Genomic DNA, 15,499 nt, shown 5'->3' with positions numbered 1-15,499 from the left:
ATCGATATCATTATCGGATTGTGCAAACAGCATGTTAGGGTTGTCCATCTCACCCCACTTAAATATGACATCGCGTAGCCTGCAACGTGCGCCCTATTCTTATGTGACAGAATGGTAGATTGATTCCATCCTCAATGAGTAGCTCTCAGCCCATCCGGACCTACTGTCATTTATGAAAACCGCCAGTGAAGTGACGTAGATGGCATCACCTTCGGCGACTGATGTAAAAACAATCGTATTTTTTGCAGTTGGACCTTCATCATTGCTCGTTTATGCAGCATGAAACTGCGATCTCATATCTTGCGCCGGCACTGCCTACCTACAAAGACCACTTTCCACCCTGACACGGTTCCTACTCGTGATCGTTGTCGATCATCGTGGTTCACACATTGACAAGCGCCAAACAAGTATGTGCAACCTATACATTGAGCTCACAATCTCATCAGTTACCTTGGTTTGGTTTCAGTGATGATTTCTATCAACCGGGAACAAGGGTTGACTTCCGGCCTCAGCTTCTGCTGCATTTACTCCCTAGGCTGTTCTCAGATGGTCACAATCATAAAACGATCCAGACCTTTCGTATATGCGGTCGTGCTTCTAGTCAGCGCCTCCCTGACAGCCAACCCTTCTCGCCGATCGCAGAGCCAGGGAGAAGGTGTATCACTGGAGGTCGAAGTCTGATACTCGCTGTAGGCCCTGGTATGATTAGGAACCTACGACGAGTAGTAAGTCTTGAGGCATGTATACGAAGCACAATGGGTGAATAAACTCTTAACATCCGTAGATATGTACCCATAAATTTTCAGAAGCTCGGGATAGATTTACCGGCAAATAACAGTTGTCAATCTAACAAGGAATCCCTCGAGAACTTTACGAAGACACGTTCTGGATGCTAATTATAGTCATGAACACTGAGCCTGGGGGAGTGTTTCTTGAAGGCTTACCTAGCAGCATCAATTTCCTTATTAACGACTGAGATTGCCTGTGCGAGATCGCTAGTAGGACAAAGAAGATCCAACACAGATCGATGCGCTAATCGCTCCTGTTGAGGCCATGTTGAACGTCTCGCAGTCTGGTTGGACTGAGAACCAAAACATTGCTAAAAGTGAAATTGAGCAGGATGATGAGAAAAGCTAGCAACCCGTGCACACCTGAAAGAGCTCAAAATCCTTGCTAAACAAGGATTCCGATACGCTGCTGTCAAAAATACTGAAGAAGGTCCCTTCAGCTCCAACATTAACGTTTAGTCCGGCATTAACAGAGAAGCATCCGCCCAAGCTGCTGCTGGTATCTGAGAGCGCACTCGAACTACCTGCAGTGATGGAGCTGAGGAAGTTGCTTCCAACCTCGGAACTTTCAGAAGCTGAAACTGATCTTGCAAGCCGTGCAGCGTCAACGACGGGGGTTGGATGGCCTTGCCTCCTGTGATAGCGTGCGGCATTCGGGATGTAAGATACAGTATCCGTTGACGGGTCATCGATAGAAGAAGATCTCCCAGAGCCAAAGACGGTGGATGTCGACGCATCTTGAGAGGCGGAAACAGATGGGCTCGATGTGCCGTGCACCGAAGCCTGCGTGCTGTAGTTCAGGGCAGAACTGGTCTCAGCAGGCAAGGAGGTGCCAGTTTCGTAACTGAATAGTGACGTAGTAGTCGCCGTCTCTGTCCCGTTTGCCGATCCGTTATCCACCGTAATGCTGGTCTGCCATCAAGCTCCAAAACAAGTGCGGCATTAGCATCCAGCTCAAGAAATACGTTGGCGGTAAGTGTATCACCCAGAGCAGAAATGCCTAGATTAAGACGCGGGATCAGGTGTGCTTCAATCGTTCCCGTAACGTTGGCAGCAGGCAAGACTGAGAGTTTCAACGCTAAACGGAAGATAAGCAGAGAGATGGAACTAAAAGGGAAAGGCTTACGAGTATCGCCTATATCAAAGGATCCACCACTTGCATTGTCGCTTTTGTTAGGCGGGAAGACAAATTGGGCTTTGGAGATGTTGTAGACAACACCGACATTGAGATCGAGTGCAACGTCAAGCTTCGCAACGGCTTGAGCATCTATTTCAAATGTTGGTCCAATTGCAAGGATGCTGAAGTCGGGCTCAGAGAAAAGACAAGCACAAGAAGACTCTGCTTACCCAGGGAAATCAAGTCCAGGTATACCCACCTGAAAAAGAGGTATTTTCCCAGAGTCCAAGGTTCCCTACACATAATATCAGGGACGAGCCAGATAGGTGACAGACATAAAAATAGTTACGGTAACACCGGCGAATAGATCAATAGCGCCGTCCAAAGTGGCGTCAAGATCTGCATAGACGGGTTAAAGAGAAATTCAGTTTATGAGATCATAAACGTACTAGCGCGAATGGCAAAATCATTGATGTTGGGAGGAACAAGAGTTCCGCTGGCTGAGATACCCAAAGTCGCAAGCGCATGCGCCTTCGCGGCAATATTGATGTTTAGCTTGGCATCTATGGGTTGGCATGATACGCTCTCGTTCAGAAGATTGAAAGTCTGATCCACGTCTATGGGGACATCAAGGGTCTGATCAACATTAACATCGTTGTCCAAAACACTGCCGAGGACTAGATCACGATATCAGTAAGGTTTCACGTAGCGAGGGGACACACATGTACCATCAATAGCGTCGCCAACAAAACTAGTGAAACCACGGCGTGATAGGCGACTGCGTCGCCGAGACCCGAATGAGATAGAGGAGAGATCAGAGCCGGCGTTAGGTACGTTGGCGCCTTGGAGAATAAAACTAATGGCCCCAGTCCTAACGCCGGATTTAGTCATAAAAGCCGCAGAGGGTATTATTCCACTAACTTTGACGAGTCAACAGCAGAGAAATTCGTGTCCAATGCCAAGGCCTTCACAGGAGGAGCGGTGCCATCACGGCGAAGTACACGGGCGGCCAAATTGGACGGAAGAGACTGGTCTTCGGGATCCCATGCTCTCGCCACCCGAGCAAACGCGTTTTGGCCACACTAAATTGAAGGAATCGTTGAGTCAGGAGCAGATGGAGATATCAAACTGCTACCCACGTTTTCCGGTAAACGAACGATCTTTCCCACAGCGCCATCATTCTGATAAAGATGATCACAGTCGGGCGAGCCGGTATCGTTATTCAAGCAGACGAGACGAATCTCCTGTGTAAGCGCTTCTGGAGCGCAATCGATAATTTCCCAGCCAGCTGCAGGTGTAATGTCTGATAGTGCATTCGCAGATCCCCACTATATGGACATTTAGATAAAAGAAGTTATGGCTAAAAAGTATGTACATACGATTTTCAATGACCCAGATGCAGTACCGTTAGCGGGCAGAGAGTACTCGCAAACTCCGTTGAAGCAAGGTTGGCTCCAGTCATTTGTTGCAAGAACTGTGACGAAAGAAAGGATGTGAGGATATAGAACGAGATAAGCATCATTCTGAAGATAATGAAGCAGTAAATGGAAATTAATCCAGCCGACCAGGGCGAACGAACGAAAGTAAAGACTTGACAAGAAAAAAAAGAACGAAAGTGTCTCTTCACCGAAGAGGTGTTGGGAAAAGTTCTTTGACATGGTAAGGTTTATGTATACTCCTACATACCTATTGAATCCCCAGATCAAGTGTCATCGACATCTTTGATTAACGCCATAGGAATCATATGGTAAGTACCTCGTCTCCAGGGGAGAGTCTGAGAGTAGATTTTCTGTAACCTGCAGTGGACTGTGGTCGAGGCATGAGGCAAGAATGAGCACGTGGATGGTGGCAGCGCATCTCTATTTGTAGTGGTAATTGATGGAGACACGGGCCGGAATCCCGATCACAGTACGATGGTTACTCTTACCAAGCTAATTGTCTCCTTCCACAACAAAGAGAGTATTCACACATGTCTCTCAAAATTGTAATCGTTGGCGGCCATGGAAATGTATGTTTCTTTCTTTATGTTTAGAATCTTCAATTCATCGAACGCTTGATGATTTGAAGGTTTCTCTCCGACTTGCTCGCCTCCTTGCAGCCGCGAAGCACACGGTGACCTCACTTATCAGAAATCCAGAGCAAAAGGGTGATATCGAGGGCACCGGTGCGATACCTCAAGTAATATCTATTGAAGACTCGTCGATCTCCGATTTTGCACAGACCTTTGAAGGCAAGGATATTGTTTACTGGTCTGCAGGTGCCGGAGGAAAAGGGGGCGAGGAGAGGACTAAGAAGGTCGACTATGAGGGTGCCATCAAGGTCCGATAATACTGAGTCATTCTAATATAGTGCTCATCGATGATTAGGTATTCGACGCCATTGAGGCAGTCCAAGGCTCAAAGCCACGTTTGATCTATGTATCGGCTATCGATCTTCGTGATAGAAGTGCCCCTCCACCAGCGCATTATGTGCGTTCGTATGAATATTTGCTGCCATTCTTTAACATGTGTATATTAGAACGAGGCTGACCTCGCGCTTTCGGAGCGTGTGCATAAGGCTATACCCGCTTACATGCACTGGAAATACGAAGTCGAGAAGGTGCTCACGGCGCGCACCAAGTTCAACTGGACCAGCCTCAGACCAGGAGGCTTAACCAATGAGCCCGGCACTGGGAAAGCAGCCCTAGGAAAAACTCACTTGTCACCGACCATTTCGGTATATCTTCTTTTGTTAATATTGAATTCTATCTGATGATATTTGCAGAGGGATGACGTTGCGAAGACCTTATTCCTTCTGGCCACTCGTCAAGATGCTCATGGCTTGGGGATCGACATGGTCGGTGGTGAGAATCCTATCGAGGACGAGCTTGATTCTGCAATTAAGCAGTTGCAAACGGAGAAGGCTTGATTTACTGATTAGATGGCGTAGTTGCAAAGGAAGCAGAATCAAAGTGTACTTCTACGATTTACCCGCCGCGTGACCCTGCAGGACCACATTATGATCATCAGTTCGCAGCGAGGAATGTGGAGGTGAGCCTCTGATACGCCAATGACAGCAAATGACGAGATCCACATTTCTGCGCTGCATGCTATTCGTGTATCGTCGTCTTGTCGAGCTCCTTTTTGTCCTGTCAAGACACGCAAAGGATTGAATTTAGAATTCCCTAAATGAGTGTATGTTCACCGTTACTTCGATGCTGCGCGAGAGTTCACGCATATCAGTCTTTGATTGTGTCGATGGTTCTATGCTTGCAGGACGCGAGTTTCCAGTGAGTGCAATAAAGAGTGTCGTCTAATAGCAGGACTCTGTGACACCGAAACGTCTAGGTTGCCTTCAATTTATCGTCGTCTCCCTCCTCGTGCCGCTTCGTCCAGTCAAACATAGGCTTCAAAGCCTCGATATACCAAGAATCAATGGCTTCAAGTGCGGCTTTCCCCCAGTCGAAGCTATCATGTTCATCAATTGAAGACGGACCATCAACAAAGACAACGATGTCTTCATTGACAGGGTCAATGAATCCTTCCCGAACTCCGTTTTTGATCATTTGTCTAAGAGGCTCATAGAATGACCGGACATTTAAAAGGACGACAGCTGGAAAAGCGGCAGTTCAGCATTACATGAAATATAAGTGCATCATTCTTGCTAGAAGAGATGATTCGCGGAGTCATAAAAACGTCGAGCACGTTTTTACTCGGGGAGAAATTTCCCATGAGAAGAATCGCCGTCGGAAAGTCGTTACATAATTGGAAGAAAGACGTACGTTTTCTATGAATACCAATCTGAGTCCAAGTTGAGACCTCCAGAACCTAAAGGTGGTCGTCAGAAAAAAAGGACATTCACACTATGCGGTACTTGCCTCCTCGAACGTTCCGAACCCACCAGGCAACGCGACGAATCCCCCGACACGTCTCGCCATCTCAACTTTTCGCTCGTGCATGGATTCCACGATGATCTTCGGACGAGCGAAATTGTTCCAATCAGTCCGCAAGACACTGATATTACGCACTTACTGTTTTGACCTAAAATAGATTCATCAGCATTGCGAGCGAAGAATGAACGGTTAGACACACCTGGGTGTTCTGTCCATTGGGAATGACAACCAATGTTGTTGGATCGGATTTGCTCCCTTCGCCTCCCCCGGCGACCATTGCGAAAGGTACGATACCCGTTACCCTACCGCCGTTCTCTGCTACAGCGTTCGATACAGCACCCATGATGCCTTTTTGGCCTCCACCATAGACCAAGGGCCTGTTGTATCTCGCCAGCGCCTTTCCGAGTGCTATTGGGAAGTGGTCATTAACAAGAAAATCGATCGGGCTGATGAACACATACAATCAGCGGCATGTACAAACGCGGGCTGATTCCCAACTTTGGATCCACAGTACACAGCAATGGCTTTATTAGACACTATATCATAAAGAGAACATCAAATGGATGCGAAACACGCTTTGAAAAGCACTTACTTTTGGGCTTGACCAAATGGTAGTACGGTGGATCGTGATGGTAAGGACAAGAAACGGGCTGATGATTTTTTTTTCGTTTTGGCTGACGGAAATATTAATAGGCTGAAGCGTTGGAGTAAGGGGGGCTACGACAGTCGGACTGGTATTTTCGAATGGCGATACTGGCAATTCGTTGCAAGTCCCGGAAATGGCTTCCGCCGGCAGTGACTCATACTTACTTTAACGAAAGTACCGGTAATTCAGTAATTGCCGTATCCATTCCGTAGGTAAAATGCCGCAAAACAAGAGTTTATTCACTCACGTTTGTTATCTTTACGGTGCTTCGCGTGGCAACGAAATGATCTTGTTGGTGCAGTGAAGGTGGGTCGAAGCTGCCAAAAGGTCTATTTCCTTTTTAGTCATTCCCATGCGGATGATGCACCATCACCCATCACCTGTGATAATTGCCGTCATTACGGGACCTCTTCATTACGCCTCCTTTTCGTTCGTACGCGATTGCTGAATACTTGTATGCTCCTTCCAAGCTCCTTCCGTGGATTTCTAGGATGGAAAGTTGCTACTGAGCCGAGACATGGCCGACCGTCTCGTGCTAGCATTTCCGCTGCGCCTGCTACGAATGTCTCTGATGCCAGGGCGGAAGCAGCTAACAACGGAAATTGTGTTTCACGGTGAACACATATCTGAGTCATTGTCTTTCTCCTCAAGGGTTTCGTGTAATCATAAATTGAACATTTTTCCTTCAAATTTTCTGATTCTTCCCCAGGAATCTGCGCTACGAGGCTCCATGGATGAACAACCTCAGCTCATTGGCCCGCTTCAACTTTGCTTCAACTTGAAAAAGAACGGAGCATATATCAGGGTAGATCAATCCGTCGAAACCGAACTCACGTCGTTGGCCACCGAATTGCTCGGGACCAAAGTCGGGGATGAGCGGAATCGACTAAGGGTGGGTGATATATCATCAATTGTGCTCCGAAAACATGATGCAAACGCTTTACAGGATCGACTTAGAAAGAAATTGCTATCGATCTGCGACGGCTGGACGGTGATGGAAGGCAAGACGTACCTGCGTGATTATCCGAAACCAAAAAAGGTCGAGCCCATTCAGACTCTGCAGCCTGAGAATGCTGGCAACGGGGAAGGCAATGCAAACATCAATAACGTATGTGCATTTATCAGTGTCAAAAAATGTATGCCTTAACATGCACGATGAGCAGTTTATCGATATCGTATTTTCGCCTCCGTGGCGAGGGACAGTACCCAGTGTCGGTTGCGACCAATGGAGAAATCAATTGTTAGATTTGCTCCAAAGTATGAATGTCCGCGATCGAGAAATCGCTTGTCAGCGGGTTCCGAGTCTTGTGCGGGTCGAACTAGTCAAACCTAGGATTCGAGCAGAATACTTGGATCTTCTTGATGGCACCAATATTGAGAAACACGACATCAGCAATTGGTATGCTATTCCAATTGAGCTTCAGAATCCCGTGAGTGGATAGAAGTCTTTGCACCAGTATTGGCTTTAACATTTAACAGTGTAAATTATGCACCGACAACCAGTTTCTTTGCACCTGGAGCCGCGGACCCGACGATTCCAAGAGGTGCAGAGAATGTATACTGGCCAATCGTAACAGGTGCCTTTCTAAAGCCACGCAGACTGGTCATACGTCCAATTCTCATCCGAAGAAACGATCGATGACCTCTGACGACTCTGATTACAAAGGCCGTATCGACGACACGCGCGCATTCCTTCCTTTACCTACCACGCGTAGGGCAGATAAAGAACTCTCGGATGGTCTCGACGCAGCAGTTTGTGGACAGAAGAGGCCTAGTTCCCCTTCATCCAACAGTGTTCAGTCCTTGAAGCGGCTCCGTACTGAAGAGGGTAACGTTACCTCCTCAGAAATTGCGACTACAACAAAAACACTTTTTACGGATGATGACTTCCAAGATGGGGTCCGAAGGATTCTGCATTTGGAGAACGCGATAAAGGAGATGCGAAAGGAAAACGAGGAGTTGTGGAGGGCAAATGACTCTTGGAAGGAAGAGACAGAAGATTTGAAGGCTGCTACTGAAACTACCTTGAAGAAACTGAAGTGTCTTCAAGCAGATATTACACACGTAGATTCACTTGTAAGCGCAATGCGATAAGCACTGGATAGGTGGAGTATCTAGGGATAACGAAGCAGGCTCACATGTTGTACATTAGGCTGACTGTATTTTATTGTTGCTATCTTTACTAATTAAATAATCACGAATTCTGTTTTCATGTAGACGCGTCACGTTTCAACAAACGGAAGACGCCGGCCCGGCGGACCGCATCCCTAAACGTTGGCGAAACTTCCGCTTTAACTGCTTGCATGACGGCAACGATGGACAAGGCCATTGCGCTCTCTATATTTGCATCGTATTTTCTCTTGATTTTCTTTCTCTTTGGAGCTATTATCAAAGATTTCTTTCGGACTACATCTCGCACGGTCTCCGTCAGTAAAGTTTTAGTTTTTACTATTCTGACCCTCGCGTCGTTTGGCCATACATGGTTCTGTAAGTTGCGCCTTATTCGAATATGTACACCACATTGACAGCTCTCTAAACGTATCCAGACATGTTTAAATTTATGTCGGCAAGTATTCCAAGAACAAGGTCATTATTGTAACCGGTCATAACCTCATTGGCAGTGGAGTTTCTCGGATTACGAACGCATAGTCCCGCATAGCACAGAAGCAAAATCTTTGTTGGACCGTATTTCATCCTGGCTCGTGGACACCAAGCTTTTTGAGCAGGCTTGGGCTGCCGTATCTTTTGGTGCAGTAAATTGGTGGTGGAGCGAACAGTTATGTTTGTTCACGGCAGGATTTTGGACGGTTTTTGTTTTCCATGAAAGTATGTTATATCAGTGTCTCTGCAGTTCTTCACTGATGAATCAGGTCGCCGATATGGCATAAAAAATGCATGGGCGTACATGCTTTTGGGTCAAGTCGTTGCAATCTCCGTGGCCGCCAATCTTTTCTATCTTGCTATTCTACTGTCACCACAATATTCGAAACCAAAGCAAAAAGGGGTCGCACCGTCTATCTTATGGGCCCCGGTCCTTTTTTCTCTTGTGAATGTTTTCATCAGCCCCTTCACGAATGAGGAAACTTTCTTGCCGAATCTCCTTACCATGCACGCTGTGCTCATGCTACCGCTTCTCTTGCCGCCTGCAGGCCACTCCTCCGCAATTTCGTATTCATTGCTTTATTCGATCATATTGGCTTCTGCCGTAGTCATGCGATTGAAGACAACTTACCTTGCTATATCTGAAGGCGACTCTTTCCTGGCATCTGTATTCGAGACGCTACATTCTCATCCCGCTCAATCTTCCATTGGGTACGATGTTGTATGGACCACTATCTCGTTTGTGGCGTGGGCGAGACTTGGTATAAAACATAAGGCCTCGGTTTTCTCCCTGGTCTCCGTGCCAATTGTGTCCGCGGGCGTTATTGCGCCCTACATCACGCGTTTGAGTGTCGGACAGCAGGATGAGAAAGTTTTATAACATCAGTTCCTTAGGTGATTTTTCCATATCTTTCTGATCACAGTACGGTGCTAACGACGTCCCAACAGAATATCATCCGTTTGAATATCGTACGGAAAAAATGAATAGTCCAAGAACTTCTTTTCCCACATACTCGCCCTTGACTTTTGAGATCCTCGCAACAAGCTTTGCTTCGCCGATTATGTGCCGTATTGAAATGAGATGAGATGGCAATGTCATGCAAGAGGAACGCTTGAGTTATCTTTCATTAATCTCGTGTTGACCCTAGAACTTTTTAGATTGGTGGGATATCTATCATCCCAATCAACGTAAAAATCTGTAAGAACGCCGATCTGCGGAGAAATTTGTTGATATTGCCCACTATACAGGATTTTTTCTCCGCACTCACCTGGGGCTACCACAATAGTAGAGGACGGCTTAAGGATGTGCAACAGTCCTTGGAACTTTGTACTTGGCGTGGCTTCTAGGGGCTGTTGTGACATGACCTACCGGAAGACCGTCGGTCCGGTAGGATGCTTCGGAACATTTCCGAGAGCCATTTACCTCGGGGCATGAAAAATTTCCCCTCGCCTGGATCTTTTCTCCTCACTTGACGACCTCACGACTCGCTTTTATGTACAGATCAAACCGTGTTTTGCATATTTAACAGGTGCGTGTGTTGCATTGTATATCCGGCTCCTCCCTCATCGATAGACCTTTGCAGACACACTCTCTGCAAGCCATGGTCTCTGCAGGCACGTTGATATGGATTTCGCTCCGCCCTCTTCTTCGGCTGTATGTCCATTCTGTCTCCAGGCTTTCTCCCCGCGTTCTGACTACCCTTGCAGTGTCATGTGTGTTACTGGGGGATATGCGATCACTAAAGCAGATATATTTCCGCGCGTAGCTGCGCAGGGAGCAGGACAGATAGCTTTGGTGAGTCACTGTAGCACATGGACACAAGCAGGACTGATTTAATACTATCCATCGGCAACCAGAACATCACGATACCATGCCTTATGTTTTCGAAGATGGTTCCAGCCTTCACGTCGGACAATATTGGCGCCCTAGGTGTGCTGGCTGCCCATAATCGACATGCCAATATTGTGCCATCCCAATCCCTCAAACTCACCGCACGTTCGTCTGTATTTTAGGACCCCTCCTCTTGATTTGTGTCATCTATCAGGCTTTGAGTGTCGGGATAGCGTGGTTAACCAAACAATTCTTTTGGGTTCCCCACCGGTTTCGATATGGGATCTTGGTCGCTGGTGGTTGGGCTAACTATGGCGACATACGTGAGGGTTTTCCCAATCTCTTAGTTGTTCGTGTCTGACGGCAGGTTTAGCAACTGCTGTCATTATGAGCATCACAGGCGCGGCGCCGTTCAACGGTGAATCCGACCAGAATTTGTCCGTTGCGTACATTTCAGTATTTATCCTCTACTACATGGTCTGTCAATGTCGTTTTCAGAAATACTGTCTCTAACTGAGGGCCTAGATAACGTTCTTTCCTATGGGAGGAAACAAGGTCATTGCCTGGGACTTTAAAGGCCCTGATGTAGAACCGGAAGAAGTCAGGGAGAGTGTTCGTCTCAGGCGACAGTTTATCTTCCGTGGCTGGCCCCGTGCTTTACGGCAGAAGCTACGCAAGGTCCAGGGTGAACCAGACGCCGAGAACCAACTTGATGAGAAGATACCAAACGAGGTTGCTATCGTCACAGATGGTAACATCGATATTCACCACCGTCCTCGTCATGGTCGACAGGTCTCTTTCTGCGATGAAGCCTCGACTGCAGTTCCGACAGATGCGGATTTTACCTCTGCACCATCGACGGAAAAGCTACAGTCTCCTCCACCATCTCAGACCGCTACCCAGACCATACCATACGATGGGTGCGGTTCTCGACCTCTGACACCTATAGAAGAAGACCGTCCTCCAAGACCATCGCCCATGCGACGCCGATGGCAAAAGTTCAGTATCACCGCACGCGGAGTCATCAAATCTCTCCTCACGCCCGCGTCGATCGCTATCCTCATCTCGTTCCCCATCGCCCTCATCAAGCCACTAAAAGCATTGTTCGTTGTGGTCGACGGATATTATATGCCCTCTGCTCCCGATGGAGAGCCTCCGCTGGCGTTTGTTATCGACTTTGCAGAATTTATGGGTGCCGCGTCCGTGCCGCTGGGTCTTATTTGCTTGGGATCCGCTCTAGCGAGGTTGAATGTGCCACGAAGTCAGTGGCCGCATTTGCCGTTGGGCGCTATCTTCTCGCTGGCGATTGGACGGATGTTGCTCATGCCTGTGCTTGGCGTTTTGGTATGTGGGGGTCTGGTTAATGCCGGTGTTATCTCTAGAGACGATAAGGTCCTGCGGTTCGTTTGTATGTAAGTTTTTTCAGGTTTTGATTCATTCTTGCAGATCTTGATGAAGAATGTGACAGCTTCTTTTCTTGTCTGCCTACTGCGACTACCCAGGTACGTATATGTTTTTTGCGCACTTATCTCGGCTGATCTCCGTGATAGGTATTTGTAACACAGGTATACAGCGGAACCGGAAGTGCAGAACACTTGTCTGCTTTCCTAATCCCGCAATACATCTTGATGTTCCTTTCGATGACCGCTCTCTCTGCGTACACTTTACAAATGCTGTTCTGAAGATGACTAAAACCTGTAGAATCTAGACTGAATGAAGACAACTGTACGAATACATTGTTTTGTACGACGGTACATTCATGTAATATATTCCTATTTTCATTTCAGGCAGGGATAGGCACCTCAGCTTGAGGAGTAAGCCTGACTGCGTGCCTCCTGTGGATATTATCAAAATCGACTGTCGCTGAGTGAACAGTGAGTCGGTTATCCTACACATTCCTCAAATCTTAGCGGCACGTAAATTCAAAGGAGGACGGTAGTACTCACCCAAACGACGACCGTTCCAGGCTTATACGTCGCCCTTACTTGGAAATCAGAGCCCTTTGCGATATGATCAAAGAGGAACTTGAGTAGATACTCAGATTCCTCCGCTTTGTACCCCACGATACGCTTGGTGAATCCTTGGTTTACGTACAGAGCTTTCTCTCCTGTTACTGGGTGTTCCCGGACGAGGGGATGCTGATGTCCAATAAGACGTCAAGGAATAGACCGAGATGATATAAACCAACCTCGTTCTCTACTGGTTCCCGACGGACGGGTCCTCCTTGCTTTCGGGAATATTCAGCTTGGGGCACGGCTGTGTGCACAGCCCGAAGACCTTCAAGTCGTTTCTTAAACTCCGGAGACAGACGATTATACGCTTCGACTTGAGACGTGAAGAGGGTGTCTCCGCCACTTTCGGGCTGAAACAAGATGGAGTTAACAGAATTGTCGGACTTAGAAGTCGAGATGATTGACCTGATCTAGAATGAAGAAGAATGTGGTACCGGGCGGTTGGCGCTCATACGACTGGGGAGAAGATTATGATTGATGGGAGATGAGGAAAATGACACGTACAATATCAGAGTGCCAGCTCGTTTTGCTGATACGGTCTTCTCCGAAGTATTCAAGGAATCGGTCATTGTCGGCGTCTCTGTAGACTACAGTTCGTTTAGATCCTAGGATCGCTATGATAATTGACAAGCCTCTCACCGACGTGAAATTCTGGATAACCCTTTACATTTCCTGACGTAGGGTGTCTCTGAATCGGACCAAAGTGACTGTAAACCATGATTAGCAAAATGAAGATGACGTCGGTAGAAACAGCGCACTTGGCGATTTCAATCTGGCGCTCTGGCGTGAGGTCTTTGAAGTCCTGGTCGCGGAAGAGAAGGAGCTTGCGCTCAGCTGTGAATAGAGCAAGCTCATCAAGACCCTCCTTCGTCAGTTCCGAGATCTGAATGCCCGTGACCTCCGTTCCGATGTATGGACTGAGGGTCTTGGTACTCGTGTTGGGGTTAAGAAGATGAGGTTTGGCACGGTCAGCACGGGACCCGGGGTCGATGTGCTCTGCCAGACACATCAGTCAGGTAAAAGGTGTGGCATAGAAGTAAAAGTCACCGAAGACCTGGGTTGGAGGGAATTTCTCGTCGCTGTCCCAGTAAGGTAGATAGAAGGGATAGCTGGCTCCAGGTGAAATCTATAAGGGCAGTGAGGAAGAGAAGATCGTAAAAGCACGAGTAAACCGCACTGTCTGTTTGATGGTGGATTTCTTGGGGGTACTGATTTCTTCGGTCTTGGAGAGCTCTGCCACGGAGGGTGCCATCTTAACAGCGAGAGACTTGTTGTAAAGCTAGCTGCTTCAGTGGTCCTTTTATGACATTGCTAGAGATAAGCGTCCGGAAAACACCACTAGCATGCGATATGTCTACAGGTCGACGTCATCGCAAAACTGAAGTACATTGCAGGAAGATTGCGTTCAATGGCGCGACCATGCAGCTTCAATATATTCAGAAAAAGCTCAGGTCACAAGTCTTCCAGCACTCACTAAGCAGTTCCTGGATCTAGAGCGTGATACAAGGTATGTTTATTGGTGAAGAACAACTTCAAAGGTAGGTTGTACTAGATATGTCGAGATTGCGAGCATTTTACGGCATGCGTAAACGAGATGGCATGTTCAGTCTATATCAGGACGACGCATAAATGCAATCCTTATGATCCCAATAGGACCTTGGAGAGCGGCGTCAATACTCGAATCACTGGCCTTGCCAGTTCTTTGGATACCTGATCTACACATGATAGTCAGGTAAATCTAGTTCAGAGTAGATGATTCCGCACCATAACCAACCCGTTCCGGACTCTGGTAGAACCGCAATTTATTGATAGGCAAGCTAATAGGGCATGTGCTTTTAGTTTCTTCCATTCTGTTTTCTTCGCTCGAGGATGCCGGCGATACCAGACTTGAATTAGATTGGACGAATTGTTATGGAAAAATCCGGCTCTTGTGCAGCGAGGTGGTGGGGCCCTATGTACCGAGCTAAAGGATAGTGTGAGAATCGAAATCCTCGAGGACGAAAGCAAAAAATTGGTTCACCCAAAGTTAACTCCTCCCAAAATTCAGTCGCGCCGGGATTATGGAGGCTGGATCCAGAAATGGCATCGGGTCGTTCAATGCAGAGTGGACGTTTCAGCAAGAAGGTATACATTGTCGAGCAAATTAATAATGCCAGGGCGAGTCGTGTCTGGCCAATGGTGGTCGGATGCAAACAAGCGGCGGGATTTGCCGCCACAAACGCTTGACCATCGACCACCTTAGCATCTCCAACATTTCTGCATTTGTAGCCGTTTTCACTGCGGAATTCAAATCCAGTCCGCTATGTAAAGGACGCCGCATGAAGTATGTAGAAATGGAGAGTACTGAGGCCGGGATTTGGTATGTCAAGGAGTTGTTTGAACCGTGGATTTGAACTCATTTCATTGCCGCAGGGGCGATTATTCTCTGTCATTCCTGTATATAACACTTCAGACAATCTAATCATCTCCTACGTCGCTTGGCCTTTCGATGCCACTACAGCAATAATCACTATCTCAAGGGTCCTAACCAAAATCTCAAAGCTCTCCTAAAGTTCATTCGACGTACAGCCGAAGCTACTTGCAAAAAACACCGTCCAGATGACCGCACAGAGCTTGACTATGCATGTCTTTAG

The 15,499-nt window shown here is 47.4% G+C and overlaps 7 protein-coding genes across 7 annotated transcripts; 4 read left to right on the top strand and 3 right to left on the bottom strand.

The window, feature by feature from the left end:
* Positions 1–870: 870 nt before the first annotated feature.
* Positions 871–3,563, bottom strand: EV420DRAFT_1682098 (uncharacterized protein; the record flags this gene model as incomplete). Its single annotated transcript, XM_060479224.1, has 12 exons — positions 871–892; positions 945–1,099; positions 1,152–1,632; positions 1,689–1,866; positions 1,915–2,087; positions 2,136–2,200; positions 2,255–2,304; positions 2,355–2,582; positions 2,634–2,776; positions 2,827–2,987; positions 3,045–3,233; positions 3,285–3,563. 12 exons carry the CDS (start codon positions 3,561–3,563, stop codon positions 871–873), a joined length of 2,124 nt encoding a protein of 707 aa, XP_060330473.1.
* A 311-nt stretch (positions 3,564–3,874) lies between these two features.
* On the top strand, positions 3,875–4,812 carry EV420DRAFT_1270575 (NADH(P)-binding-domain-containing protein; the record flags this gene model as incomplete). The annotated part of the gene is made up of 5 exons (XM_060467580.1): positions 3,875–3,913; positions 3,973–4,224; positions 4,272–4,373; positions 4,423–4,620; positions 4,669–4,812. The coding sequence occupies 5 exons, from the start codon at positions 3,875–3,877 to the stop codon at positions 4,810–4,812; spliced, it is 735 nt and encodes a 244-aa protein (XP_060330472.1).
* Positions 4,813–5,103: 291 nt separating this feature from the next.
* Positions 5,104–6,513, bottom strand: EV420DRAFT_383975 (uncharacterized protein). The gene is made up of 7 exons (XM_060481919.1): positions 6,369–6,513; positions 6,238–6,312; positions 5,976–6,184; positions 5,916–5,924; positions 5,762–5,857; positions 5,666–5,711; positions 5,104–5,496 (listed from the first exon to the last, which is right to left on the bottom strand). Coding segments are annotated over exons 1-7 (705 nt in total). The 5' UTR covers positions 6,370–6,513; the 3' UTR covers positions 5,104–5,227.
* Positions 6,514–6,788: 275 nt separating this feature from the next.
* Positions 6,789–8,610, top strand: EV420DRAFT_1544017 (uncharacterized protein). The gene is given in 5 exon segments (XM_060473223.1): positions 6,789–6,838; positions 6,849–7,314; positions 7,369–7,530; positions 7,586–7,852; positions 7,902–8,610. 4 exon segments carry the CDS (start codon positions 6,985–6,987, stop codon positions 8,514–8,516), a joined length of 1,374 nt encoding a protein of 457 aa, XP_060330470.1. The 5' UTR covers positions 6,789–6,838; positions 6,849–6,984; the 3' UTR covers positions 8,517–8,610.
* A 107-nt stretch (positions 8,611–8,717) lies between these two features.
* Positions 8,718–10,276, top strand: EV420DRAFT_383811 (uncharacterized protein). The gene is made up of 6 exons (XM_060481917.1): positions 8,718–8,909; positions 8,969–8,988; positions 9,044–9,248; positions 9,293–9,917; positions 9,972–10,221; positions 10,272–10,276. The coding sequence occupies exons 1-4, from the start codon at positions 8,726–8,728 to the stop codon at positions 9,901–9,903; spliced, it is 1,020 nt and encodes a 339-aa protein (XP_060330469.1). The 5' UTR covers positions 8,718–8,725; the 3' UTR covers positions 9,904–9,917; positions 9,972–10,221; positions 10,272–10,276.
* Positions 10,277–10,478: 202 nt separating this feature from the next.
* Positions 10,479–12,547, top strand: EV420DRAFT_383757 (auxin efflux carrier). Its single transcript, XM_060481916.1, has 9 exons — positions 10,479–10,552; positions 10,607–10,677; positions 10,731–10,818; positions 10,881–10,953; positions 11,037–11,177; positions 11,228–11,331; positions 11,380–12,266; positions 12,323–12,356; positions 12,405–12,547. Exons 2-9 carry the CDS (start codon positions 10,625–10,627, stop codon positions 12,534–12,536), a joined length of 1,512 nt encoding a protein of 503 aa, XP_060330468.1. The 5' UTR covers positions 10,479–10,552; positions 10,607–10,624; the 3' UTR covers positions 12,537–12,547.
* Positions 12,371–14,447, bottom strand: EV420DRAFT_383751 (uncharacterized protein). Its single transcript, XM_060481915.1, has 10 exons — positions 14,341–14,447; positions 14,044–14,291; positions 13,914–13,992; positions 13,625–13,862; positions 13,506–13,573; positions 13,371–13,453; positions 13,272–13,322; positions 13,043–13,216; positions 12,801–12,992; positions 12,371–12,742 (listed from the first exon to the last, which is right to left on the bottom strand). Exons 2-10 carry the CDS (start codon positions 14,116–14,118, stop codon positions 12,638–12,640), a joined length of 1,065 nt encoding a protein of 354 aa, XP_060330467.1. The 5' UTR covers positions 14,119–14,291; positions 14,341–14,447; the 3' UTR covers positions 12,371–12,637.
* Positions 14,448–15,499: the final 1,052 nt, after the last annotated feature.

Source organism: Desarmillaria tabescens, assembly GCF_030435595.1.
Source record: "Desarmillaria tabescens strain CCBAS 213 chromosome Unknown EV420scaffold_18, whole genome shotgun sequence".
NCBI lineage: Eukaryota > Fungi > Basidiomycota > Agaricomycetes > Agaricales > Physalacriaceae > Desarmillaria > Desarmillaria tabescens.
The sequence above is the reverse complement of the archived record's forward strand: the minus strand, read 5'-3'. Positions and strand labels throughout refer to the sequence as shown.

Coding starts and splice junctions, on each gene's coding strand:
- EV420DRAFT_1544017 (XM_060473223.1), top strand. CDS start 6,985: ATGTCTCTGATGCCAGGGCGGAAGCAGCTAACAACGGAAATTGTGTTT. Junction 7,315..7,368: donor ATGAGCGGAATCGACTAAGG/GTGGGTGATATA, acceptor AACGCTTTACAG/GATCGACTTAGAAAGAAATT. Junction 7,853..7,901: donor CAATTGAGCTTCAGAATCCC/GTGAGTGGATAG, acceptor AACATTTAACAG/TGTAAATTATGCACCGACAA.
- EV420DRAFT_383975 (XM_060481919.1), bottom strand. Junction 5,712..5,761: donor GGTTCGGAACGTTCGAGGAG/GCAAGTACCGCA, acceptor GACCACCTTTAG/GTTCTGGAGGTCTCAACTTG. Junction 5,497..5,665: donor GATTGGTATTCATAGAAAAC/GTACGTCTTTCT, acceptor CCGCTTTTCCAG/CTGTCGTCCTTTTAAATGTC.
- EV420DRAFT_383751 (XM_060481915.1), bottom strand. CDS start 14,118: ATGGCACCCTCCGTGGCAGAGCTCTCCAAGACCGAAGAAATCAGTACC. Junction 13,993..14,043: donor AATCCACCATCAAACAGACA/GTGCGGTTTACT, acceptor CTGCCCTTATAG/ATTTCACCTGGAGCCAGCTA. Junction 13,574..13,624: donor CGCCAGATTGAAATCGCCAA/GTGCGCTGTTTC, acceptor CATGGTTTACAG/TCACTTTGGTCCGATTCAGA.
- EV420DRAFT_383757 (XM_060481916.1), top strand. CDS start 10,625: ATGGTCTCTGCAGGCACGTTGATATGGATTTCGCTCCGCCCTCTTCTT. Junction 11,178..11,227: donor GGCTAACTATGGCGACATAC/GTGAGGGTTTTC, acceptor CGGCAGGTTTAG/CAACTGCTGTCATTATGAGC. Junction 12,267..12,322: donor GTCCTGCGGTTCGTTTGTAT/GTAAGTTTTTTC, acceptor AGAATGTGACAG/CTTCTTTTCTTGTCTGCCTA.
- EV420DRAFT_383811 (XM_060481917.1), top strand. CDS start 8,726: ATGACGGCAACGATGGACAAGGCCATTGCGCTCTCTATATTTGCATCG. Junction 8,910..8,968: donor GTTTGGCCATACATGGTTCT/GTAAGTTGCGCC, acceptor AAACGTATCCAG/ACATGTTTAAATTTATGTCG. Junction 9,249..9,292: donor GGTTTTTGTTTTCCATGAAA/GTATGTTATATC, acceptor CTGATGAATCAG/GTCGCCGATATGGCATAAAA.